Genomic DNA, 26,903 nt, shown 5'->3' with positions numbered 1-26,903 from the left:
GCTGATCCATATGTGGTTGGGTAGAGAAGAGTTTAGGAACTGAAATGTAAAATTCTCTGTGTTTGTGATGCCTACCGTTCGGTGCGACGCAGACCCGGTGGACAGTGCAGTGAAACAGATAAGACACTGTCTTATCCTGCTGAGTTTTGATGCACTCTTTACCAGATAAAGTAAAGTTAGGATGTGTCAGTTATCCTGTGAGAGCTTTAGTCCTGAACCAATTCCAGTATTTTCGGTATCAAGCTTATGGTCATGTTGCAGCAGTGTGTAGGAGGGAGATTGCTAGATATAAGAAGTGTGCAGGAGGGCATGAGACAAAGGAATGTGTAGTATCGGTGGAAAAAGCTGTGTTAACTGTAGGCGTACCCATGTTGCTGGAGATCAGACGTGTCCGGTGAGAGAAAGGCAGGTTGAGGTTGCCAGGGTCAGAGGAGTACAGAAGGTGTCTGAGGTAGTAGAGCGTAGTAGAGGAAGAGAGTAGTAGAGGAAGATGGGTCCAGGGAGAGGGATCCTAAGAGGATCCCTGTGAGTAGGCTGAGGCCAATAAAGAGTGCTAGGAATAGCATGTGATTCAGTAAGGTTGGCTTCTTAGCATTAATAGCCATTGTTATTAATTGTACTGCAGAAATAGAATGTAAAACACAGAAAATATATGTCATGGTGGCAGCTGCAGAAAAGTACTTCGGTGTATGATATTTTACTGCAGAGGAGTTACATGGTGTGTTAAATGATAGTGTCCAGAAGTAGTGGAATAGTGGTGAGGTTTTAATTGGTGTAGGTTTAGCTGGTAGGGCTATTTCCTTCCCTTTTCCCTTCCTCTTTTGTGTCACAAAGTGCAATGAATTCACACTCCATAACAGGGCAAGATAAGAAAAATACCATAGACTAATAGAGGCCGTGACTGGTCTCACAATCCAGTACAGTAGATGGCAGTGTATGCACTTTTCAGTTGGTTGTGATCCACCAATACAAATCAGAGAGGAAGAGGCGAAGCGAGAGCCATAACTAGGTCCAAAATCTGTCTTTTCCTATAGGTGGCGTTTTTTGTTTTTTTGCTCATCAAGCGAGGAGTTTTTGTATGGAGGTCAATAAAGAGAGCGAATTTGGTTAACACCAAATGTAATGGCTTCTTTGCTACGGGGGCTAATAAAATCAAATAGAATTTTCGTAATGCGTAGGTTGTCACGAGTGCACTGATATAAGTAGGACCCGTGACACCGAGGCAACTTTGAGAAAAAACACTTGTTCATACGCGTATCTGTCCTCTCATTGGCTAGAATGGTCCTCCCTGATCTTGCCTCCCCCCTACTGCCTTCCCATTTTATAAGACATTTATTTTAATTGTTAGAGCGGCCAGTTGAGTATCTGGTGGTCAATATAATTGATCGTCTGTGGTTTCATAGTCCCAGAGCCATATCCGCCCGAAGTTTACCTCCACATTATTTGCTATCGTGCACCCCCTACTGGTGTTGACTGGGATCACACGCACTTGCACTAGCAGCAGAGAGCCAAGCAGCTGCCAACGCCCGGTGAAGTAAATACCAGATTCAGTGAGGAAAAGGTAGGAAAATCACCGAATTACATTTATCCTCATCAATAATTTACACGTACAGCAATACCAAAGCGATTATTTAAGGTGTTTTAGCAATAGGCTTGTCATTCATTGTTAGGAAAAATTAAATGAATAGGAAATTGAGAATGAGCTCGCCAGCCAGTTAGCTGCTAACACCGACCCAGCTAGCTAGCTAACGTTAACTGCGTCCGTTTAAATGAGCTACAACCAAGTAACTAGTTAGATCTGTATAGAGTCTGTACAACGAAGTCCATAATGTAGCTAGATGGTTGTTGCTAGCTACAATATTTCCATTTAGACCAGGTTTGCTAGCTAACAAACCCATTTCAGACGCCAGCTAGTTAGCTAGAAGGATAACAACAGCTGGTGGTGGTGGATACTCCCTGCCACTCATCTGAAGTCTTGTATCTAACTTTCACTTGTCTTTTTCAGACAAAAGTAGACAGCACAAATATGCAGACGATTAAATGTGTTGTGGTTGGTGATGGAGCGGTGGGAAAAACCTGCCTTTTGATTTCATACACAACCAACAAATTCCCCTCGGAATATGTACCAACAGTAAGTACATCTAATTTATACATTGGATTTCTCTCTGATTATTGATCTAGTAATTGTTTCACACTGACTCTAACAGAAGAGACTTGGGTCTTCTCAATAACTACCATTCTGAATAATCATGGAACAGGACAGATGCCTCATTCTCTTTTCATTTTCTCATCACAGGTGTTTGATAACTATGCAGTAACTGTCATGATTGGCGGTGAGCCGTACACCCTAGGATTATTTGATACTGCAGGTAAGAGTGGATCCTTTTCAAGGACATGGTCTTCAGTTCCCAATTTTAATAAAGAGTATGTTGGTTGATTGCTATTCACATTTAATCAACGCTTTATACCCATCTCCACAGGTCAGGAGGATTATGACAGGTTACGACCTTTGAGCTATCCCCAGACGGATGTTTTTCTAGTTTGTTTCTCTAGTGTTTCACCCTCTTCATTTGAGAATGTTAAAGAAAAGGTGAGTACAATGCCAAGCCCATGAAGCATACAATGCACATTTTTGAATAAAGGAATATTGAGTTAAAATACATTATTTCTTGTAGGTTAAATGTAATGTCAAATTGGCAACAAAATGAAGTGATGGGAAAGATACTAGTTATGGTGTCGTTGACTAGCTGACCATTCTGAGTGTTTGAAAACAATGTTTCCTATCTTGCAGTGGGTACCTGAAATCACTCACCACTGTCCCAAGACACCATTCCTGCTTGTTGGAACTCAGATTGATCTGAGAGATGACCCTTCCACAGTAGAGAAGCTGGCCAAGAACAAACAGAAGCCCATCAGCCCTGAGATGGCTGAGAAGCTCGCCCGTGACCTGAAGGCAGTCAAATATGTTGAGTGCTCTGCCCTGACACAGGTGAGATGTTCTAAATCATAAACAAAACAGGTAATACTTGTGACTTGCATGATAACAACCTATTGTGTTAGATGTACACGTTGCTCTATGTCGTTTTTGTGCTCAGCTTGACGTTTCATTCTGTTAGTGGTGGCCTAGAACTGCATGGAAACCCATCCATACAATGCTCTTTAATCTTGTCTGTCTGCTAACTAACCTCTCTCTAATGCTAGTCATATTTCCCTTTTTCTTCCCCTCTCTAGCGAGGTCTGAAGAATGTATTTGATGAAGCTATCCTAGCAGCTCTAGAACCTCCTGAAACCCAGCGAAAGAGAAAGTGCTGTCTGTTCTGATGATAAGCGTCTTTTAAAATCTTGCTTTGCCTCTGATCGTCTGCTGCTTCTTTAATGTCAAGAAATTACTGTCAGTCAACTAACCAAGTTGCTCTTTTAAAACGTGTGCCCATTAACTTCTTTCATTTCAATGTCTGATTTTGTTTTGACTTACCCTAATCACAATAGACTATACTGCCTTGGCTTTCATGGCAAGGATGCCAACACTTTCATTTTAGTACTTAATGTGCAAGTTTACATTAGGCTGTAGCTGACTGTGTGTTCCTTTTAAAATATATTACCTCAGTATTTATATGCTTCGGTTCCATTCAACCCTTCCAGGAAACATTTCTGTGCTGTCTATACAAGTATTATGAGCTTCAACTAACTTAATGTTTTTCTATCACATCAATGTATTTTTTTTCTACTATATCAAAGACCGTAACTAAACATTATTGAAAGTTTAAGTTTTCCATTGGAGGTTAAGATCTTTGCAATCTTGAATGACTAAAACCTGTTATGATATGAATAAAGGATAGTTTAAATTACAACTCTCTCCCAGTTCAGTCAAATTTGTTTTTACATTCAATCAATTACAATAGTTGTGGTTACACACTGCAAGGTTGAAATGTGTATTTGGTACAATCATGTTTTGTGTTTGCAGAAAGGACTAAAGAATGTGTTTGATGAGGCAATACTGGCTGCCCTGGAGCCTCCGGAACCCAAGAAGAGGCGCAAATGTGTGCTGCTCTGAGCATTTCCTCTCCTATTGGTTAGAGCATTTCAACAACATTACTTGGACAAAAGCAAACCATTGTTGCACAAGAGTACTTCAATCCTATTGGTAACTGATACAAATACTTAAAAAATGTTTGCAAAGTAGTGTGTGTGTGGACTTAATTGAACTAGGTTGATCTCTACTAGATCCTGTGATAATTACTCTCTTATAAAATGATAAACTTCTTTCCTAGAGCCATCTCAGTATTTTAAAGTTAAACAGATTGGTGGCTTCAGTCTTGTCTGAAGAGTTCAAGGGTCACTAACGCAAAGCTGATGATTGGAATCAGTGACAACAGAACAAAACCCTTTCATGTTGAATAGTGTCAGGGCAGCGTTGCCAGTGATTTATAAAGAATTCATGTTTTTAGGTGTGTATATAATGCCTTTGAACACCTGATGTAAACATAAATCCCCCTTCAACTGGGAAAGTGATGGCTTCAGTAAGTCGGTATTGAACAATATATACAGTATGTCAGGGCCTTGTCTGTCACATTGTACGGTTTCTGCATTCCAGGCACTTAAGTCTTAACGCAAATTGTTGGTGTAAACTCGACTTTTGCGTTAGGAAATACATTTTTCCTCTGACAGGAACTACACCTTACAGTATATTTATTTGTTTTATACAAAAAGACTCTTAATGTTGACAATGTGAGAAGTGCATTTCTTTAAATGTATCAACATAATAAAGCTTAGAATTCAAGTGTGCATTCTTTTCAGATTCATTCTCAGAGTAGGAGTGCAGATATGGCCCACGATGCAACCATGGGGTCTCAGTATGATGTAGTGCCTATATTGTCCGTATTGCAAAGTTGATTAAAGTCACCCTACAGTAGTTGAAGATACAATAAGGACAGTACACTTAAATGTATTTATTACCTCAAGAGACAAAGCATGAGAAGTCATTTCCACATGATAGCAGTACATAACCAAATTGGCGTACTTTATATTAATGTATTACAGGTTCAAACACAATCTTCATGCATTTGGAAAGTAATCAGACCCCTCGACTTTTTCCACATTGTTACGTTACAGCCTTATTCTAAAATGGTTTAAATCGTCCCAGTCCCCCCCTCTCAATCTACACACAATACCCCCAAATTACAAATGAAAAACGGGTTTTTAGAAAATGGATTACAAATAAAAATATCACATTTACATAACTATTCAGACACTTTACTCAGTACTTTGTTGAAACACCTTTGGCAGCGAGTCTTCTTGGGTATGACAAGCTTGGCACATCTGTATTTGGGGAGTTTCTCCCATTCTTCTCTGCAGATCCTGTCAGGTTGGAAGGAGAGCATCGCTGCACAGTGATTTTATGATCTCTCCAGAGATGTTCAATCGGGTTCAAGTCCAGGCTCTGGCTGGGCCGTTCAAGGACATTCAGAGACTTGTCACAAAGCCACTCCTGCGTTGTTTTGGTTGTCTTCGCCCCCCAGTCTGAGGTCCTGAGCGCTCTGGAGCAGATTTTCAACAAGGATCTCTCTACTATTGCATTTAAGAATGGAGGCCACTGTGTTCTTGAGGACCTTCAATGCTGCAGAAATGTTTTGGTACCCTTCCCCAGATCTGTGCCATGACACGATCCTGTCTCGGAGCTCTACAGACAATTCGTTCGACCTCATGTCTTGGTTTTTGCTCTGACATGCACTGTCAACTGTGGGACCTTATACAGACAGGTGTGCCTTTCTAAGTCATGTCCAATCAATTGAATTTACCACAGGTGGACTCCAATCAAGTTGTAGAAACATCTCAAGGATGATCACTGGAAACAGGATGCAACTGAGCTCAATTTTGAACATCATAGCAAAATGTCTCAATACTTATTTACATAAGGTATGTTTGAAAAAAAATCTACATTTGGAAACATTTCTATAATGTCTGAATACTTTCCGAATGCACTGTATATCTTTATCCTTATGCAGTGCGCCATGTAATCTGTGTATTCTCTCAATATACAGTAGCAGTCAAGGTTTATTTTTTATTTTCTACATTGTAGATTAATAGTGAAGACGTCAACACTATGAAATAAAATATGGAATCATGTGATAACCAAAAAAGTGTTAAACAAAGCAAAATATATTTTATATTCTTCAAAAGTAGCCACCCTTTACTTTAACAGCTTTGCGCACCCTTGGCATTCTCTCAACCAGCTTCACCTGGAATGCTTTCCCAACAGTGTTGGTGTTCCCACATATGGTTGAGCACTTGTTGGCTGCTTTTCCAACTCATCCCAAACCATCTCAATTGGGAGGAGGGCAGATCATCTGATGCAGCATTCCATCACTCTCCTTCTTGGTCAAGTAGCCCTTACACAGCCTGGAGGTGTGTTGAGTCATTGTCCTGTTGATAAACAAATTATAGTTTGCGTATCACTGCAGAATGCTGTGGTAGCCATGCTGGTTAAGTGCCTTGAATTCTAAATAAATCAGTGTCACCAGCAAAGCACCTCCACACCTCCTCCATGCTTCACTGTGGGAACCACACACGCAGATATCACCCGTTCACCTACTCTGAGTCTCACACAGTAGTTGGAACCAAAAATCACAAGTAATGATGGACTGTAGTTACTCTTTGCTCATTTGAGCTGTTCTTGCCATAATATGGACTTGGGATTTTACAACACACAATCCCTACCTTGTGACAGCACAACTAATTGTCTCAGACGCATTATGGAAAGAAATTCCACAAATTAACTTTTTTATTTTATACCGGCTTTTCTCGTGGTATCCAATTGTTAGTAACTACTATCTTGTCTCATCGCTACAACTCCTGTATGGGCTCGGGAGACACAAAGGTCGAAAGCCACGCGTCCTCCGAAACAACCCAACCAAGCCGCATTGCTTCTTAACACAGAACGCATCCAACCCGGAAGGAAAGAAGAAACACTGTGCACCTGGCGACCTGGTTAGCGTGCACTGCGCCCGGCCCGCCACAGGAGTTGCTAGTGCGCGATGAGACAAGGATATCCCTACCGGCCAAACCCTCCCTAACCTGGACGACGCTAGGCCAAATGTGTGTCGCCCCACAGACCTCCCGGTCGCAGACGGCTGCGGCAGAGCCTGGGCGCGAACCCAGAGTCTCTGGTGGCACAGCGCCAACCGGGAGGCCCTTACAAATTAACAAGGCACACCTGTTAATTGAAATGCATGAAGCTGGTTGACAGAATTCCAAGAGAGTGTGAAAAGCTGTCTTCAAGGCAAAGGGTGGCTACTTTGAAGAATCTCAAATATATTTAGATTTAGTTTACACTTTTTTTGGTTGTTACATGATTCCATATGTGCTATTTCATAGTTTGTCTTCACTATTATTCAACAATGTACAAAATAATAAAAACGCTGGAATGAGTAGGTGTGTCCAAACTTTTGACTGGCACTGTACATGTTAACAATTACATTCTTATACATGTTAAGAAAAGTAGGTGAGTTCAACCAAAAGATTGCAAACGTTTAGTGTGGCATTTGTCAAAGTAGGTCAGACGTTTATATACATACGAAATTACATTCAAGTTAGCACTTTCCTTTCTCTCCTTGGCCTGTCTGTCTTTGTTTATGGCTTCAATGTATTCCAGGCATATAGAGTGCATATTTGTATTGGTCTGTACAATTCAGAGATGGACACAAATTATATATTCTACAGCCAAAATAGTCTATATCTACAGAGAAACAACATATTGCCTAAGACAGAAAAGCTGGAACAAGGTATACACAAAAGTATTCTAAGGGAGATTTCAGATGCTAAAGTAAAGCTTTCAAGTAGGCACAACGTTCACATGTAACCTCTTGGGAGGTTGGCAACACCCCGAAAGCTATCTGTCCACTGATGGGCAGATCTCAACGCTACTGTTGGTGACCCTTATTCCATACCAGCCGGCCCAGAACTGAGTGTCCTTTCCCCCATGAATGAATCGGATGTATCGCACTCCTGGTCCATAATTCTTGAACACATGAGTCATCTGAAACATTGAAGAAGTCATAACTTGCAACGCAATCACTGACAATGTATATCCCACATAGAAGAACACAAAACAAGAAATCACATTGTTTATGCATACTCAACTCACAGACCCATGCATATTGATGATTATCTTATACTTTAATGTTTACATACTGTTTTACCCAGTTCATATGAATATACTAGTCAAGGCTTTCCTACTTGACTATTGCTGTACATACATACATACATACCAAGTTGAAGTCGGAAGTCTACGTACACTTAGGTTGGAGTCATTCAAATTTGTTTTTTTAACCATTCCACAAATTTCTTGTTAACAAACTATAGTTTTGGCAAGTCGGTTAGGACATCTACTTTGTGCATGACGCAAGTAATTTTTCCAACAACTGTTTAGACAGATTATTTCACTGTATCACAATTCCAGTGGGTCAGAAGTTCACATATACTAAGTTGACTGTGCCTTTAAACAGCCTGGAATTTTCCCAAAAATGTCATGGCTTTAGAAACTACTGATAGGCTAATTGACATCATGAGTCAATTGGAGGTGTACCTGTGGATGTATTTCAAGGCCTACTTTCAAACTCAGTGCCTCTTTGCTTGACCTCATGGGAAAATCAAAAGAAATCAGCCAAGACCTGAGAAAAATAATTGTAGACCTCCACAAGTCTGGTTCATCCTTGTGAGCAATTTCCAAAACGCCTGAAGGTACCACGTTCATCTGTACAAAGAATAGTACGCAAGTATAAACACCATGGGACCACGCAGTCGTCATACCGCTCAGGAAGGAGACGCGTTCTGTCTCCTAGAGATTAACGTACTTTGGTGTGAAAAGTGCAAATCAATCCCAGAACAACTGCAACGGACCTTGTGAAGATGCTGGAGGAAACAGGTACAAAAGTATCTATATCCACAGAAAAATGAGTCCTATATCGACATAATCTGAATGGCCACTCAGCAAGGATGAAGCCACTGCTCCAAAACCGCCATAGAAAAGCCAGTCTACGATTTGCAACTGCACATGGGGACAAAGACTGTACTTTTTGGAGAAATGTCCTCTGGTCTGATGAAACAAAAATAGAACTGTTTGGCCATAATGACCATCACTATGTTTGGAGGAAAAAGGGGGAGGCTTTCAAGCCAAAGAACATCATCCCAACCGTGAAGCAAGGGGTTGGCAGCATCATGTTGTGGGGGTGCTTTGCTGCAGGACGGACTGGTGCACTTCACAAAATAAATGGCATCATGTGGAGGAAAATGATGTGGATATATTGAAGCAACATCTCAAGACATCAGTCAGGAAGTTAAAGCTTGGTCGCAAATGGGTATTCCAAATGGACAATGACCCCAAGCATACTTCCAAAGTTGTGGCAAAATGGCTTAAGGACAACAAAGTCAAGGTATTGGAGTGGCCGTCACAAAGCCCTGACCCCATCCAATAGAACATTTGTGGGCAGAACTGAAAAAGCGTGTGCGAGCAAAGAGGCCTTACAAACCTGATTCAGTTACACCAGCTTTGTCAGGAGGAATGGGCCAAAGTTCACCCAACTTATTGTGGGAAGCTTGTGTATGTACATACATACACCCTACATTACTGGTCCTAATAGTTCTATATTTCTTAATTCCATTCTTTAACTTTTTAGATTGTTGTGTATTGTTAGATATTACTGCACTGTTGGAGCTAGAAACACAAGCATTGATACATCCGCAAAAACATCTGCCAAATATGTGTATGCGACCAATAAAACGTTATTTTACTTATAGTCTGACGGTTTTACCTGATTCCATTTCTGATCATTCCACTGTTGAAAGATGACAGCATCTGGACTAAACTTCCTAATTGGCTTCTTCTTTTGATTTAGCAACTCAACACAGATCTCATATTCAGAGCCACAGTCCCAGCGTGGAGCATACCTGATATGGACACACAAACATACAAGTTGTACAGTACTATTCCTCTGACAAGCAGAGTAGCAGACAGTGAACAGCAATATTGTAATATTCTTCTCACCAGTCAGATATTACTATGGCAGGCTGAAAGGCATCCATTAAAGAAGGCCTGTAACCCTCTTCCTCCAAGTCAATCAGCTGAGACTTCATGCAGGTCCTGAGATGAACCAAAGACAACAGGACACACAGCCAAGCCATTTACCATGAATGCTAGTAAGTAACTAGGGCTGGGAATGCATATAGAATCATAATACATATTGTATTACGATTCGATACTGTGATTTTATTGCGATTAAAATGTTCCAAACATATTGTTCACTATTATGTCTGCTACAAAGACACAAGAGAGCATGAGAAAAGTGCTGAAAACAAGTTGGCTCACTTTTAAAAAAGATGGAGAACAAGCAATAGGATGAAGAATACTGGATTTCTGGTACAGGTACAGCCAACTAGCGTTAGCTAACACTACTCTACCTAACCAAAAAACAAGTTTCAAAATCGATACTTGGGAGTCAAGGTATCGATATAATAAGTATTATCGTTTAGAAGTCAATAATCATCGCTTTCAAACCGGTTTTCTAAACATGCCCCCTTGGTGCGCTGAGCACTCTAGATAGCTAAGTAAACCAGGTGGCAGTCCGTCTTCCCTCTATCTTCCATAAACAAGCGATGTAACATGGAGATTTGGCTGTGTGAGAACACTAACTCTATACCTGTAGAAAAGGTGTGTAGTAAATCAACTTATTTTTTTTGTAAATTATTTCTCACTGATATGAAAGATAAGGAACCTGTGTTTCCAAAAATGTACCGCAAGCAGGGCCGGCATTATGGGCAAGCCCTAGGAGGCCTGGTCCACCCTACCATACCTCCTTGCCCATCCAAATAAAAAATATCATTTATTTGACCGAGACGTGCGCTGATAGAAAGATGCATCCGAGTGACAGATTTTAGTGAGAGTGAGCCTTCTCGCTTCACTTCTTCCTCTCTGAAACCATCAAGCGAAACAGCGCCCGTCTGTCTCTGTATTTGTAGACCATGTATGTATCTGATGCTCTGGACAAAAGGAGTATGGCATTTCATACTTTGTCTGGCCAGACAGCATCACATACATGGGCTACATATAGTAAGACATAGGGGCGCTGTTTCAGCAGAGAGGAAGAGGCGAAGCGAGAGGACTCACTATTGCCGTAATCTGTCCTGAATAAAGCCAATGTGTTTCTATTGGCATAATATGCAGGCCTAAGCGTGTCGCCTGCATTTCTTCCTTTGGAACAATGAATTCCATTGTTAGGGCGTAGACATGAGCATCTCGTCAATATATACAGATCTCTGGTTTCAACCACTTGCGAAAAGAAAAGAAAGTTGGCGGGTGCACAGTTCACTGTCCGGATGCTGGCTTAACCTAAATTATATAATTACTCTTATCTAAATAAAATACTTCACCACAGAGCTTGACGTCGCCACAGATGATCATTAGCTTATATATATATATTTATTTTTTTAAATAGCTGTGGAGTGTTTCAAATCACAAGTGCATAGGCCTATGCCTATTTTGGATGCCAGCAATTTGGACAGAGCACATGGCAATAGGTCTAGCTGATTATTGAGTTGCGGATGTCAGCGAAAAGCATCTAAAATGTGAAGATAATGCATCTCGAGTAGAATTTAAAATGTTGAGACAAGAAGAAGGGGAGGGGTCAATGGCGAAGATATAGACATCCCTCTCCAGAATGCCTGCGCTCGGCTCTCCAGAATGCCTGCGCTCGGCTCTCCAGAATGCCTGCGCTCGGCTCTCCAGAATGCCTGCGCTCGGCTCTCCAGAATGCCTGCGCTCGGCTCTCCAGAATGCCTGCGCTCGGCTTTCCAGAAAGTGCTCCACTGTCTCCCTCCAATTCTCGCATATTCATTGTGTGAATCGTTTACCCTTTAATTGTTTATTTTTATAGAATTCCCCATTGCATACTGTACAGTGCATTCAGAAAGTATTCAGACCTTCACTTTTTCCACATCCACATTTCCACATATTTTTTCCTCAATCTACACAATACCCCATAATGACAAAGTGAAAACAGGTTTGTAGAAATTGCTATGAGACCCGAAATTGAGCTTAGGTGCATCTTGTTTCCATTGATCATCCTTGAGATGTTTCTACAACTTGATTGAGTCCACCTGTGGTAAATTCAATTGATGGGGCATGACTTGGAAAGGCACACCTGTCTATATAAGGTCCCACAGTTGACAGTGCATGGCAGAGCAAGAACCAAGCCATGAGGTCGAAGGAACTGTCCGCAGAACTCCGAGACAGGATTTTGTCGAGGCACAGATCTGAGGAAGGGAACCAAAACATGTCTGCAGCATTGAAGGTCCCCAGAACACAATGGCCTCCATCATTCTTAAATGGAATAAGTTCGGAACCACCGCCCGGCCAAACTGAGCAATTGGGGGAGAAGAACCTTGGTCAGGGAGGTGACCAAGTACCCGATGGTCACTCTGACAGAGCTCCAAAATTCCTCTGTGGAGATGGGAGAACCTTCCAGATGGACAACCATCTCTGCAGCACTCCAGCAAATCAGGCCTATATGGTAGAGTGGCCAGACGGAAGCCACTCCTCAGTAAAAAGACACATGTAGTTTGTAGTTTGCCAAAAGGCACCTAAAGGACTCTAATCATGAGAAACAAGATTATCTGGTCTTATGAAATCAAGATTAAACTGTTTCGCCTGAATGCCAACCGTCACGTCTGGAGGAAACCAGGCACCACTCACCACCTTACCAATACCATCCCTACGGTATAGCATGGTGGAAGCAGCATCATGCTGTGGGGATGTTAAGTGGCAGGGATCGAGGGAAAGATGAAAGGAGCAAAGCACAGAGAGATCCTTGATCAAAACCTAAGCAACCCTAAAACACACAGCCAATACAACGCAGGAGTGGCTTCGGGACACGTCTCTGAATGTCCTTGAGTGGCCCAGCCAGGGCCCGGACTTGAACCTGATCGAACATCTCTGGAGAGACCTGAAAATAGCTGTGCAGCGACGCTCCTCATCTAACCTGACAGAGCTTGAGAGGATCTGCAGAGAAGAATGGGAGAAACTCCCCAAATACAGATGTGCCAAGCTTGTAGTGTCATACCCAAGAAGACTCGAGGCTGTAATTGCTGCCAAAGGTGCTTCGAGAAAGTACTGAGTAAAGTGTCTGAATACACTTTTACATGTCCTGAGTAAATAAATATTAAACCCCCACTGGGATTCTCTGCCTCTAACCCTATTACAGGGGCTGAGTCACTGGCTTACTGGGGCTCTCTCATGCCGTCCCTGGAGGGGGTGCGTCACCTGAGTGGGTTGAGTCACAACCCTTGGGTTGTGCCGTGGCGGAGGTCTTTGTGGGCTATACTCAGCCTTGTCTCAGGATGGTAAGTTGGTGGTTGAAGATATCCCTCTAGTGGTGTGGGGTCTGTGCTTTGGCAAAGTGGGTGGGGTTATATCCTTCCTGTTTGGCCCTGTCCGGGGGTGTCCTCGGATGGGGCCACAGTGTCTCCTGACCCCTCCTGTCTCAGCCTCCAGTATTTATGCTGCAGTAGTTTATGTGTCGGGGGGCTAGGGTCAGTTTGTTATATCTGGAGTACTTCTCCTGTCCTATTCGGTGTCCTGTGTGAATCTAAGTGTGCGTTCTCTAATTCTCTCCCTCGGAGGACCTGAGCCCTAGGACCATGCCCCAGGACTACCTGACATGATGACTCCTTGCTGTCCCCAGTCCACCTGGCCGTGCTGCTGCTCCAGTTTCAACTGTTCTGCCTTATTATTATTCGACCATGCTGGTCATTTATGAACATTTGAACATCTTGGCCATGTTCTGTTATAATCTCCACCCGGCACAGCCAGAAGAGGACTGGCCATCCCACATATGCTCTCTCTAATTCTCTCTTTCTTTCTCTCTCTCGGAGGACCTGAGCCCTAGGACCATGCCCCAGGAATACCTGACATGATGACTCCTTGCTGTCCCCAGTCCACCTGACTGTTCTGCCTTATTATTATTCGACCATGCTGGTCATTTATGAACATTTGAACATCTTGGCCATGTTCTGTTATAATCTCCACCCGGCACAGCCAGTAGAGGACTGGCCACCCCACATAGCCTGGTTCCTCTCTAGGTTTCTTCCTAGGTTTTGGCCTTTCTAGGGAGTTTTTCCTAGCCACCGTGCTTCTACACCTGCATTGCTTGCTTTTTGGGGTTTTAGGCTGGGTTTCTGTACAGCACTTTGAGATATCAGCTGATGTACGAAGGGCTTTATAAATTTGATTTGATTTAATGTAAATGTGATGTTTTTTTATTTTAATACATTTGCAAAAAAAAAACAAAAAATCTGTTTTTGCTTTTTCATTATGGGGTATTGTGTATAGATTGCCTACACATAATATCCCATAATGTTAAAGTGGAATTCTTTTTTTATTTCACAAATTAATACAAAGCTGAAATGTCCTGAGTAAATAAATATTAAACCCCTTTGTCATGGCAAGCCTAAATATGTTCAGGAGTAAAAATCTGATTAAACAGTCACATAAATAAGTTGCATGGACTTATTCTGTATGTAATAAGTGTTCAACATGAATTTTGAATGACTCGCTCATCACTATACCACACACATACAAATATTTGTAAGGGCCTTCAGTTGAGCAGTGAATTTCAAATACAGATTCAACCACAAAGACCAGGGTATTCCAATGCCTTGCAAATCAGGGCACCTATTGGTAGATTGTATTGGTAAATATAAGCAGACATTGAATATCCCTTTGAGCATGGTAAAGTTATTAATTACACTTTGGACGGTGTATCAATACACCCAGCCAATACAAAGATAAAGGCGTCCTTCATAACTCAGTTGCTGGAGAGGAACTCGGGGATTTCACCATGAAGTCAATGGTGAATTTAAAACAGTTAAGAGTGTAATGGCTGTGATAGGAGAAAACTGAAGATGGATCAACAACATTGTAGTTACTCAACAATACTAGAAATGGAATGGAGATAAGCACAGGCAAAATCCTAGCGGCAAACCTGGTTCACTGCTTTCCTCCAGACACTGGGAGATGAATTCACCTTTCAGCAGGAGAATAACCTAAAATACAAGGCCGAATCTACACTGGAGTTTCTTACCAAGACAGTGAGTCTTATGGAGTGGCCAAGTTACAGTTTTGACTTAAATCTGCTTGAAAATCTATGGCAAGACATGAAAATGGTTATCTAGCAATGATCAACAAACAATTTGACAGAGCTTGAAGACTTTTTGAAAGAATAGTGGGCAAATATTTTACAATCCAGGTGTGCAAAGCTCTTACCCAGAAAGACTCACTGCTGTAACCACAGCCAAATGTGATTCAATCATGTATTGACTCAGGGGTGTGAATACTTATGTAAATTAGATTTCGGTATTTCATCTTCAATACATTTGCAAAAATGTCTAAAAACAAGTTTTCACTTTGTCATTAAAGGGTATTGTTTGTAGCTGGGTGAGATAAATAAAATCTATTTCATCCATATTGAATTCCGGCTGTAACACAACACAATGTGCAATAAGTCAAGGGGTAAGAATACTTTCTGAAGGAACTGTAAGGTCCTTGGACGTGAATGAGTAACAATGTGGTAGTGAAACAAAGTGGGGATGAGTCAAGGTCTTCTCACCATAATTGTGATATTACTTTACCATATACTCACGCGTAAGAAGTCACAAAGTATTTTGTGGCCGTGTTATTAAGTTCCCCTGACTCTATGTTCCATTGATCCCCTCCATTCTTCATTATCTGCCAGCCATTGAATTTATCTGGAGAAAAGAGGGATTTGAATTGTTGGTTCTGGAGTTCACGACAGGATCCCCACCCCAACGTAGAAAATTTAGAAATGTGTCTCGTCTCAACTCTTACCCTCTGCTCCGGGATTTTTGATAAGATTACGTCTCTTCTTACACAAGAAGTAAAATAAACGCCAGTCTTCAGGTAGTTTAGTGGCATCATATGTCTGGTATCCCTCTCTTCGGCACCTCTCTCTCCAAAGAGAATCACTGTCTACTACTTCTTTCCACTCATGACAGACCAGTCGACAGACACACACCACCTGGTGTGGATGTACATTCAGCAGTATCTCCTCCAGGACTTCCAGAGGGAGCATAGGTAGCTTGCCATTGAACTGGAGAAGAGAATGGATGTTTTTGTTGACATGGGAGACTTTAGACAAATGATGTACAAACAGGTTTGGTGTCAATTCCAATTGAATTGGAAATTCCAATTCAATTCTTGAATTCAATTAAAAATGTCAACCATCTTTAAAGTTATGGAATTGGAATTAAATTGGAATTAGACCATTTTAAAAACATTAAACCTTGGGAATCGACTTTAAATTCCATATTTAAAAATGTCCCAGTTAAGGGAATTAATGCACATAGTATCAAACATTGACTGCAGGATTTTCAATCATTTCAACTTGTATTTCTATATTTCCAGGATAGCTAAGCTGTCTGAACAGTGACATAGTCAGCCTGAAAGCCGGAGGGAATCGATTGAATCGTCAGGGATAATGTTGAATTGGGAATTTAATTATTGGAATGTACAAGGAGAGAGAATTTAATTTGTGCAATTAACCCTAACCCTGCAGGAGCCTAGATAGTTACACTTGCCCCATTAAGCCCACTTCCATCTTTGGAATCAAATAACAGGCAAAAAATAATGACATTTTCTGCTATTTAAAGGGAAACTCAAAACAAAAACGAATTCAAGTACCCAAAATGTTTTGCATGTCAGCAGTCAAGTTTTCAAGATATTGGACTTTCAAGAAGCAAAGCGTCACTTGCCACATCATTATGAATCATAAGTGTACCTATCTAGGCCTACTAGAGGTGGCCGATTAATTAGGGACGATTTCAAGTCTTCATAACAATCGGTATTCTGCATTTTTGGACGCCGATTACATTGCACTCCACGAGGAGACTGCGTGGCAGGCTGACCATCTGTTACACGAGTGCAGCAAGGAGCCAAGGTAAGTTGCTAGCTAGCATTAAATTTATCATATAAAAAAAACAATCTTTAAACTATTAATATCATCAAACATGTGTAGTTATCTAGCTTGTCCTGCGTTGCATATAATCAATGCGGTGTCTGTTAATTTATCGAATCACAGCCTATTTCGCAAACGGGTGATGATTTAACAAGCGCATTCGCGAAAAAAAGCGATGTACCTAACCATAAAACATCAATGCCTTTCTTAAAATCAATACACAAGTTATTTTTTTTATGAACCTGCATTTTTAGTTAATATTGCCTACTAACATGAATTTCTTTTAACTAGGGAAATTGTGTCCCTTCTCTTGCGTTCTGTGCAAGCAAAGTAAGGGTGTATGCAGCAGTTTGGGATGCCTGGCTAGTTGCGAATTGTGTGAAGACCATTTCTTCCTAAAAAAGACTAATTCATTTGCCAGAATGTTACACAATTATGACATAGCATTGAAGGATGTGCAATGTAACAGCAATATTTAGACATATGGATGCCACCCGTTTGATAAAATACGTAACAGTTCCTTCCGTATTTCAGTGAAAGAATAAACGTTTTGTTTTCGAAATGATAGTTTCCGGATTTGACCATATTAATGACATAAGGCTCGTATTTCTGTATTTATTATATTATAATTAAGTCTATGATTTGATATTTGATAGAGCAGTCTGAGCGGTGGTAGGCAGCAGCAGGCTCGTAAGCATTCATTCAAACAGCACTTTCCTGCGTTTGCCAGCAGCTCTTCGCTGTGTTTCAAGCATTGCACTGTTTATGACTCCTGAGATTAGCCTGGCACAACTAAAGTACCTAATAGAACATCCAATAGTCAAAGGTATATGAAATACAAATGGTATAGAGAGAAATAGTCCTATAATAACTACAACCTAAAACTTCTTACTTGGGAATATTGAAGAGTCATGTTAAAAGGAACCACCAGCTTTCATAAGTTCTCATGTTCTACGCAAGGAACTTAAACGTTAGCTTTTTGACACGGCACATATTGCACTTTTACTTTCTTCTCCAACACTTTGTTTTTGCATTATTTAAACCAAATTGAACATGTTTCATTATTTATTTGAGACTAAATTGATTTTATTTATGTATTGCATTAAGTTAAAATAAAAAAAGTGTTCATTCAGTATTGTTGTAATTGTCATCATTACAAATAAATAAATATATATATATATATATATTTAAATGTATTTAAATCGGCAGCGACTTTTTTTGGTCCGCCAATAAATCGTTATCGGCGTTGAAAAATTTAATTATGATGATGCAAAATTCATAATGAAAAAAAATGACATTTGTTTGAGTGGATTTTTCCTTTAATGGTTTCAACCAGTTCATATCTCCATTCCAGTTTTTATTTTAAGCCAATTAGATGTTTTATTATTAGTTTATATGTTACTGTAGGCTATTGGTTGCAGCGTGAGCACGTGTGGCGCGGCGCGCATGGAACAGTGGTTATTATTTAAAAAACTGCTTATAAAACACAAATTCTGTTTATGATATAGAAATAATTACAACACATGTAGGTTAAATGGAACAGATGGGTATTTAACTTTAAAAAATGGCTCACTCACTCGGGTCTTCTAGTGTTCAATAGCACAGAAGACCTCCTCTATACAGAAAGGAAATGAATATGGACCAATACAAATATTGTAGTATATAGTGTATATTTATACCACAGACCATTGGTTTCTAAATACTTTTGAGTAAATGTTGCTATTCTGTCTTTTTCACCATAAATCACTTCTGTAACATTAAGCCCATTATGCATTGGAACACATGGGGATAGTGTGTTGATATCCCTAACATTAAAAAAAAAAACAGAACATAATTATGATTTTTCTTCAGATTTAAGTTGATTTAAAATAAAAATACTCAAACTATAGTTCTGCATCTGTCCAATGGTTCATTTACCAAGATTAAAAACCTCTGTACTCTCTCCAAGATATTTGGAGAGGACATGTAGACATTCATGCAGAGAGAGAAGAGGATCAGGGTTGAAGGATATCAGGAATAGAAGACCTTAAAAGTAGTGAACAAAAATGGAAACAAATGTGGGACAAGATGACTATTGGACAACTACTCATTCACACCCGGGGCATTGTCATATTGTTGTCCCTCATTCATACAGGAGTTTCTAATTGTTGTTTCACCACATGTACCTTTGTAATATAGAGAGGGATTTTAAAATGTTTTCAGACAGGCTTTAGGAAGACAACTTGAACTAATGAACAAGAATAATGGTACAGAACATTTCATATAATTAAAAGTTGTGTTTTATGGTCTTTGTGCAGATTTGATTAGTCTTCAAATCAAGCATTATTTATACAGTACAGTACAGACATGGAATGCAACACAATGCACTTCACTAAATATTTACTACACAAGGAGAGAAAACAAAAGAACAATAAAAACAGAATGACTAAAAAGGACAAACAAACTAAAAAGCTGTGTTTTAAGATCTGTTTTAAATATGTCCACAGTTTCAGCCCCCCACAGGTTCTCTGGGTGACTATTCCAGAGGCTGGGGGCATAATAACTAAAGACTGCCTCTCCATGCCTTGATTGAAGTCTGCAATGAGATTAATCAGGTGTCTACTTGTTGGCAAGAACAAAAGCCTGGGCCCAAATTGATCTCTGCGGATACTATTGGTCACCCCCTGTTATGAACGCCACAGTAATGATCAATAGATTTTTATAACCTTAGGGGAGATGATTAGAATTTAAGCTTACATAAGAAATGTCAGTTTATAAATTTTCAACATTTGGAAATTAATTCAAATTGATTATTTAAGAGGTGGGCTTATTTGGAACCTCCATGGGCTAAAAGGGTACATTTAGTACCCATTAAGCCCAGTCTGGACTTTTCATATAAATATTTGATACAATTTATCTCACATTAGAAAATGGTGTAAGTAAGGTGATAAAACTACACAAGAGATTCATCTTTCATTTCCACTTCTTTACAAAAAAATTAGGGCTGTACACTGCAAAAAGTAAAATCTAAGCAAGCCTAAATATCTTATATTGAGTGATAATTCACTTTAAAAAAAAATCTTACCAAGCTAAAACATCATTGGCAGAGTCATTGGCAGATCATTTGGCTTATTTTAACGCAAAACATACACCTTATGTTGGTTTACCCTTTATTTTGTCAGTTACTTATATCTTGTAATAAGACAAATTACTTGTAGTAAGTATTTTTGAGATTAAAATAAGCAAAATGATGTGCCAATGACGTTCGACAATTTAACTTTGTAAGAAAAAAAACAATTAAGTGACTCATCACTCAAATCTAAGTCACGGTTTAGGCTTGCTTAGATTTCACTTACTGCAGTACACACGTTAAAAATGTCTAAACAAATTATGGTGAGTTTAATTAGGTACACTTACCCTAGCTCTGGTTTAGATCCCTGTAATATGGATATTTTACTAAGCTAACCTAGATGTAAACTCTAGCAACAATTTGACAGGCTGAGGATATGAACCTAGCAAAAAAATAAACGTCCTGTTTTCAGGACCCCGTCTTTCAAAGATATTTGGATTTTTTACGAATTAACTTCTCAGCTCTTCATTGTAAAGAGTTTAAACACGGTTTCCCATGCTTGTTCTATGAACCATAAACAATTAATGAACATACACCTGTGGAACGGTCGTTAAGACACTAACAGCTTACAGACTGTAGGCAATTAAGGTCACAGTTATGAAAACTTAGGACACTAAAGAGGCCTTACTACTGACTCTGAAAAACACCAAAAGAAAAGATACCCAGGGTCCCTGCTCATCTGCGTGAATGTGCTTTAGGCATGCTGCAAGGAGGCATGATGACTGCAGATGTGGCCAGGGCAATAAATTGCATTGTCCTTGTAGTGGCAGCCCACATGTAACAACACCTGTACAGGATTGGTACATCCGAACTTCACACCTGCGGGACAGGTACAGGATGGCAACAACAACTGCCCGAGTTACACCAGGAACGCACAATCCCTCCATCAGTGCTCAGACTGTCCTCAATAGGCTGAGAGAGGCTGGACTAAGGGATTGCGGGCCTGTTGTAAGGCAGGTCCTCACCAGACATCACCGGCAACAACGTTGCCTATGGGCACAAACCCACCATCGCTGGACCAGACAGGACTGGCAAAAAGTGCTCTTCACTGAAGAGTCGCGGTTTTGTCTCCCCAGGGGTGATGGTCGGATTCGCGTTTATCGTCGAAAGAATGAGCGTTACACCGAGGCCTGTACTCTGGAGCGGGATCGATTTGGAGATGGAGGGTCCGTTATAGTCTGGGGAGGTGTGTCACAGCATCATCAGACTGCCTGCAATGACAACAAGCTCAAACTCAACGCTGTGTGTTACAGGGAATACATCCTCCTCCCTCATGTGGTACCCTTCCTGACATGACCCTCCAGCATGACAGTGCTACCAGCCATACTGCTCGTTCTGTGCGTGATTTCCTGCAAGACAGGAATGTCAGTGTTCTGGATCTCAATCCCATTGAGCAGGTCTGGGACCTGTTGGATCGGAGGGTGAGGGCTAGGGCCATTCCCCCCAGAAATGTCCGGGAACTTGCAGGTGCCTTGTTGGAAGAGTGGGGTAACATCTCACAGCAAGAACTGGCAAATATGGTGCAGTCCATGAGGAGGAGATGCACTACAGTACTTAATGCAGCTGGTAGCCACACCAGAAACTGACAGTTACGTTTGATCCCCCCTTTGTTCAGGGACACATTATTCAATTTCTGTTAGTCACATTTCTGTGGAACTTGTTCAGTCTATGTCTCAGTTGTTCAATCTTATGTTCATACAAATATTTACACATGTTAAGTTTGCTGAAAATAAACAGAGTTGACAGTGAGAGAACATTTCTTTATTTTTTTGCTGAGTTTAGCTCGCTCCAGTGGTTAGAATGTGACATTAGAACATCTCTTCCTCAACATTTGATTCTGACTAAACAGTTTTGTTCTCAAATGTCCTAGCTAGCTGGATAATGCTTCGTCCCGCAATGAGCAAATGTTCACGGATAGCTTGTTGTTGAAGCTTCTGTAGCCTGGGGACCTTGATCAACCAAACCTATACTATTCGGTTTCACCAAAACAACATTTCCCTTCAGAGGCATATTCAATATCTCTCGGAACAATAGTTACGATTTGTTGGGTTGAATGTTTCACTCGCTATCCAATAAGCATTTAAAACACGTTTTTATCCAGGGTCTCACATTTTCTACAATGGCAGCCCACAGACAGAAAATGGGAGACCCTGGACAAAAACATGTTTTAAACGCTTATTTGACAGCGAACGACACATTCAAACCAATGAATTGTAAGTAACGTTCTTAGAGATCTTGGATACGCCTCTGTTGATGGGAAACATTATTTTGGTGAAAGGTGTATTCATTACACCGAAATAAACCGTTTACTCCAAACTGAGTTCTGTTTTGTTCTTTTTAACTTAAAAAAATAAAAAAATGTAACCCCTTTTTCTTGATATACAAATTGATAGTTACAATCTTGTCCCATCGCTGCAACTCCCGTACACACTCGGGAGAGGAGAAGGTCAAGAGCCATGCATCCCCCAAAACATGATCCTGCCAAACCGCACTGCTTCTTGACACGTCGATCGCTTAACCCAGCCGCACCAACGTGTCGGAGGAAACACGGCACAACTGATGACAAAGTCAGTGTGCATGTGCCCGTCCCGCCACACGGAGTCGCTTGAGCGCGATGGGACAAGGACATCCCGGCCAGCCAAACCCTTTGCCTGAACCCGTAAGACGTTGGGCCAATTCTGCGGGATCGAACCGGGTCTGTTTTGACGCCTTAAGCACTATGATGCAGACCGCTGCGCCACTCGGGAGGGTCTGTTTTGTTCTTAAAACAGAAGTCGTGTCTAGCTTAAAAATAAATAAATAAGCGTCTGGAAGTTGGGAGGAACCCTGCAGACTTCATTCCACGTTAGTGCATGGAAGAATCAATCATTCATAGATGTGCAGCTTGTGCCAAACAAACATTGTAGACTATTCTGATTGGAATGGCAACGGGTGGAAACCATAGAATTAAAATGAACTACAACTTCTGTTTAAGAACCCAACAGCTTTTAATTCATGTTGAAGAGCATTTGTTTCTGTTGCAAAACATTTAGCAACAGACGGAACGTTTTGCAAAAGACTAAAGGTTTTGCAACAGAATCAGAATAATGAATATAGACTCCAAGCTACGAAGCATCCGCAACGAGCCATCTGTAAACAGTGGCTCATTGCAGAACGAAACAAGCTAGATAGTAGTGATGGGAAGTTCGACTTTACTGACTTCGATATTTTCAACTAAGTCAAATGAACAAATCTTGACTAATTTTAATCATTTGATTCAGTTATGCCCAGAGCGCTCAGGACCCCCGTGTCTGCCAAACAATGAACTAAAAACGTAACACAGAACCCAAACCGGCTGCGTGCGTGCGCCATCGTGCATACATTTATTTTGTCCCCCCACACCAAACGCGATCACAACAAGTAGGTTAAAATATCAAAACAAACTCTGAACCAATTACATTAAATTGGAGACAGGCTGAAAAGCATTAAACATGCATGTCAATTTAGCTAGCTAGCTTGCACTTGCTAGCTAATTTGTCCTGGGATATAAACATTGAGTTGTTATTTTACCTGAAATGCACAAGGTCCTCTACTCTGACAATTAATCCACACACAAAATGGTCAATCGAATCGTTTCTAGTCTTCTCTCCTCCTTCCAGGCCTTTTCTTCTCTTGACTTTATATTGCGATTGGAAACTTTCATAAATTAGGTGCATTACCGCCACCAACCTCATTTGTCTTTCAGTCACCCACGTGGGTATAACCAATGAGGAAATGGCACGTGGGTACCTGCTTCTATAAACCAATGAGGAGATGGGAGAGGCAGGACTTGCAGCGCGATCTGCATCAGAAATAGAACTGATTTCTATTTTAGCCCTTGGCAACGCAGACGCTCGTTGGTGCTCGCGAGCAGTGGGGGATGCAAATATTGAATAACATAGATTTCTAAATTGATTTTGCGAGCGGTGTAGTCAGCCTGTAAGATTCCACAAGCCTCTCCTTCACCATAGGGGACTTATTAGAGCTGTCATGTGTGACAGACTTACAAAAGTGTGCTTCAAACAATGTACATATGTGATTGCTAGGCCCACAAGTAAGATTATTTCATGATACCTTTGAAACAAGGTCTAGCTGCAGCTGCAACCTGACTAGATTGTGAACGACTCTTTGCGGAATGACTTGAGTGCCGCAAGGAGGAGAAGCACATATTGTTTGCGAACTGCAATGTCTACCATTTTGGGGGGATGACATGATGCTAGCGCTACTCCTTGTGTGCATGGGAAGTTGGACTATGTAAACCGCGTCTTCCTTTTCCCCAACGCAGTTAAGACTAAACCACGCCCCGTTATTCAGAGAAGCGTTCTACAATGCTTTGAGCGCTCTCCAAGTCCAGGAAGTAAATATCACGTAACGCGAAGTTTCAGTCACTGATTAATAACACTTGCCCTTGTATTTCAAGATTGAACAATAATAATAATAACAACAATGTCGTGGACAGATCTAGCCATTTAACGCTCAAAGACAGATTCAATGGCTGTAGCATAGCGTAATCGACTGAATGATTAGCTAATAAATATTTGAGAAATGAATAAGCATATGCGTTTACCTGATAATACACTACCAATGATAATGTAACTTCAAATACCGAGCTAGTAACGTTAAGTAGCCTAGGTAAACGTAACAGACCTTCAAATGGGGGAATTCAGCAGAGTTCTGAGACATTTTTACAACTCATTGAAACTCAAAATAAATAGATGGGCAAATGTTACCAAACATGATAATAATAATACTATGTCGCCACCCTAACAATGGGATTCGTTGTCCACAGAGCAGAGCCGCGGGCTGTCAACCTCCCGCCTAGTCCTTTCTTTGGATTGGTGGATAGGAGATCTCGTTATTGTAATTTATTTGTATATATATATTTGATGAGGGGTGTTGACGTCAACCGTCTGTATTCAATGGCGATAGATGCTATGCTAGCCTCATGTCATGAATTAGAGACAACTCCAAAATAAAATGTGTTTTCTCAAAGTTGCTGGTATGTCACGTGTTCTTATATCAACACACTCATAACCTAAACCGTACGAAACTTCTATTTTATCCAAAAAAAACCTCACGTAGCAAATAATCCCTTACATTATTGTTGCCCAAATTTGACACTCGTTGACCTAGCGAAAGAAACGAAATAACGCTGCCGGGTGAGAAGACAGATTTTTGCCCCAGTCATCCCTCTCGCTTCGCCTCTTCCGCTCTGACGGATGCGAAAATGGGTAGATTATGTTGAAAACGGACATCTTTGACAGTCTCCAGTTATTTTATATCTCAGTGACGCAATGAAAGACGGGCGCGTTGTCACAACAAAATACGTTCGGCTACATAGATTGTGAAATTATTTTGATGTAATATAAAATAGGGTTTTGTTGCTTAGGACCGTACCGTATTTGGCTGTCAGTGTCAGAGCCAATTCGCCTCTAAACAGAACATGTAGTTAACTAAGGTTCTTTGGATATAGAAGGATTAACGTTAGGCTCCTTTAGTCCATTATTGTGCTAGGGTTTACTTACGTTTTCCAGGACCGAACTTGAGTCCGAATCGTTGCGTGTTTTATATAATTGACCCCACTTTGTTATCCTCTTCATACCGAAAAAGTGGTGTACAACTAACGTTAACACGGGAGTTAGACGTCAAACGAAATACGGAAGTGAAACGATAGCACACAATTAGTACCACTTCCTTTTTAAACTACGAGGAACGAACAGGACAAAACGAAAAATAACACAACGTTGAGTTGCCTATGTAGCCGTTGGTTGTTGAGTCATTCTGGCGCAAAAGCCTCAAAGTTCTCAACAATATAGTGTCACCTGTTCTGGTGGTCCTAGTAAAATGGGTGCTTTCCAGAGCAACCGCAACATGATTGTAATCGATGCGCACTTTGGATTCTGCGCTCTCAAATCTGAAATATCATGTTTAATCAATATGCTATGCTGTGCTGGGCGTACATTTTTAATCTTTGGTCTTGGAGACACTCATTTAATCAATACATTCTCCAAACAGAGATGGTCTAAAGGGGTACGAGATGGGACGAATAGACCTTGCATATTACGACATATGATCAGAGACGGAAAAGGAAGCGAGACATCCCACTCCCTAATTGTTTCTGTTCATATACATTAGACCAGACCACAGTTTATTGTAGTAGGATGTCCCTTGGGGGTCTCCGTACCTATGTAGGACATGCTAGGGTTAGGTTAATAAACAGGCTGGAGCTAGAACCTCGTTGTCGTGCGTCTTTATTTTAGATCATACTACATGAAGGAGGTACCAAGTAAATCATACATTCAGGCTGTTTCAAAACAGGGAGGGCACAGTGTTGGAGATAAAACAGCGCATATCATTATTTTGCTAGCTAACGAGCAAGGACTAAGTTACTGCTTACAACATGTTGCAAGAGGAAGAAGCTGGCGGGATTTCAGGGTTTGCGACTCCCAAGTTCAACGGGCTCTGGCGCAAACACGGACAGGCCAGTGACTAGTGCTGACGGATTTCGCATTAGTCCCCCGGAGAATTTTGTTTGTATGGACATTAAAAACTGGCCGAAATGGATCTGGCGCTTTGAAAGGTACAGGGTAGCATCAGGCGTAAACGTGAAAAATTAGGCATTTCAAGTTAATACACTGATCTACTCTATGGGTGATGAAGCCGTTGACCGAGGAAGAGAAACTTAACTACAGTGCGGTTAAAGACTGTTTTGAAACGCATTTTGTAGGGAGACACAACATTTTTGAGAGCTAGGT

At 40.8% G+C, this 26,903-nt stretch overlaps 2 protein-coding genes across 3 annotated transcripts; one reads left to right on the top strand and one right to left on the bottom strand.

Moving 5' to 3' along the window:
* Positions 1 to 1,242: 1,242 nt before the first annotated feature.
* LOC110492153 (cell division control protein 42 homolog) lies at positions 1,243 to 4,780 on the top strand. Of its 2 annotated transcripts, none has more exons than XM_021566207.2 (6): positions 1,243 to 1,561; positions 2,006 to 2,131; positions 2,297 to 2,369; positions 2,481 to 2,590; positions 2,792 to 2,989; positions 3,965 to 4,780. In XM_021566207.2, the coding sequence occupies exons 2-6, from the start codon at positions 2,027 to 2,029 to the stop codon at positions 4,052 to 4,054; spliced, it is 576 nt and encodes a 191-aa protein (XP_021421882.1). In that variant the 5' UTR covers positions 1,243 to 1,561; positions 2,006 to 2,026; the 3' UTR covers positions 4,055 to 4,780. The 2 variants fall into 2 exon arrangements, with proteins under 2 accessions (XP_021421882.1, XP_021421881.1); XM_021566206.2 differs by lacking the exon at positions 3,965 to 4,780 and adding an exon at positions 3,232 to 3,851.
* A 2,752-nt stretch (positions 4,781 to 7,532) lies between these two features.
* On the bottom strand, positions 7,533 to 26,088 carry LOC110492151 (F-box only protein 6). Its single transcript, XM_036947098.1, has 6 exons — positions 25,674 to 26,088; positions 15,896 to 16,157; positions 15,690 to 15,795; positions 10,043 to 10,138; positions 9,810 to 9,945; positions 7,533 to 8,035 (listed from the first exon to the last, which is right to left on the bottom strand). Exons 1-6 carry the CDS (start codon positions 25,746 to 25,748, stop codon positions 7,889 to 7,891), a joined length of 822 nt encoding a protein of 273 aa, XP_036802993.1. The 5' UTR covers positions 25,749 to 26,088; the 3' UTR covers positions 7,533 to 7,888.
* Between the last annotated feature and the right edge of the window lie 815 nt (positions 26,089 to 26,903).

Source organism: Oncorhynchus mykiss, chromosome 16 (assembly GCF_013265735.2).
Source record: "Oncorhynchus mykiss isolate Arlee chromosome 16, USDA_OmykA_1.1, whole genome shotgun sequence".
Classification (NCBI taxonomy): Eukaryota; Metazoa; Chordata; class Actinopteri; order Salmoniformes; family Salmonidae; genus Oncorhynchus; species Oncorhynchus mykiss.
Note: the sequence above shows the minus strand (reverse complement) of the source record. Positions and strands in the feature narration are given on the sequence as shown.

Excerpts from the sequence above, each read along its gene's own strand:
- LOC110492151 (XM_036947098.1), bottom strand. The coding sequence starts at position 25,748 with ATGAAGAGGATAACAAAGTGGGGTCAATTATATAAAACACGCAACGAT. Across the intron at positions 16,158-25,673 it reads CAAGTTCGGTCCTGGAAAAC|TTCAATGGCAAGCTACCTAT; the intron begins GTAAGTAAACCC and ends TCTCTTCTCCAG. Across the intron at positions 10,139-15,689 it reads TACTTTGTGACTTCTTACGC|GACCTGCATGAAGTCTCAGC; the intron begins GTGAGTATATGG and ends GGTTCATCTCAG.
- LOC110492153 (XM_021566207.2), top strand. The coding sequence starts at position 2,027 with ATGCAGACGATTAAATGTGTTGTGGTTGGTGATGGAGCGGTGGGAAAA. Across the intron at positions 2,591-2,791 it reads TTGAGAATGTTAAAGAAAAG|TGGGTACCTGAAATCACTCA; the intron begins GTGAGTACAATG and ends CCTATCTTGCAG. Across the intron at positions 2,990-3,964 it reads AGTGCTCTGCCCTGACACAG|AAAGGACTAAAGAATGTGTT; the intron begins GTGAGATGTTCT and ends TTGTGTTTGCAG.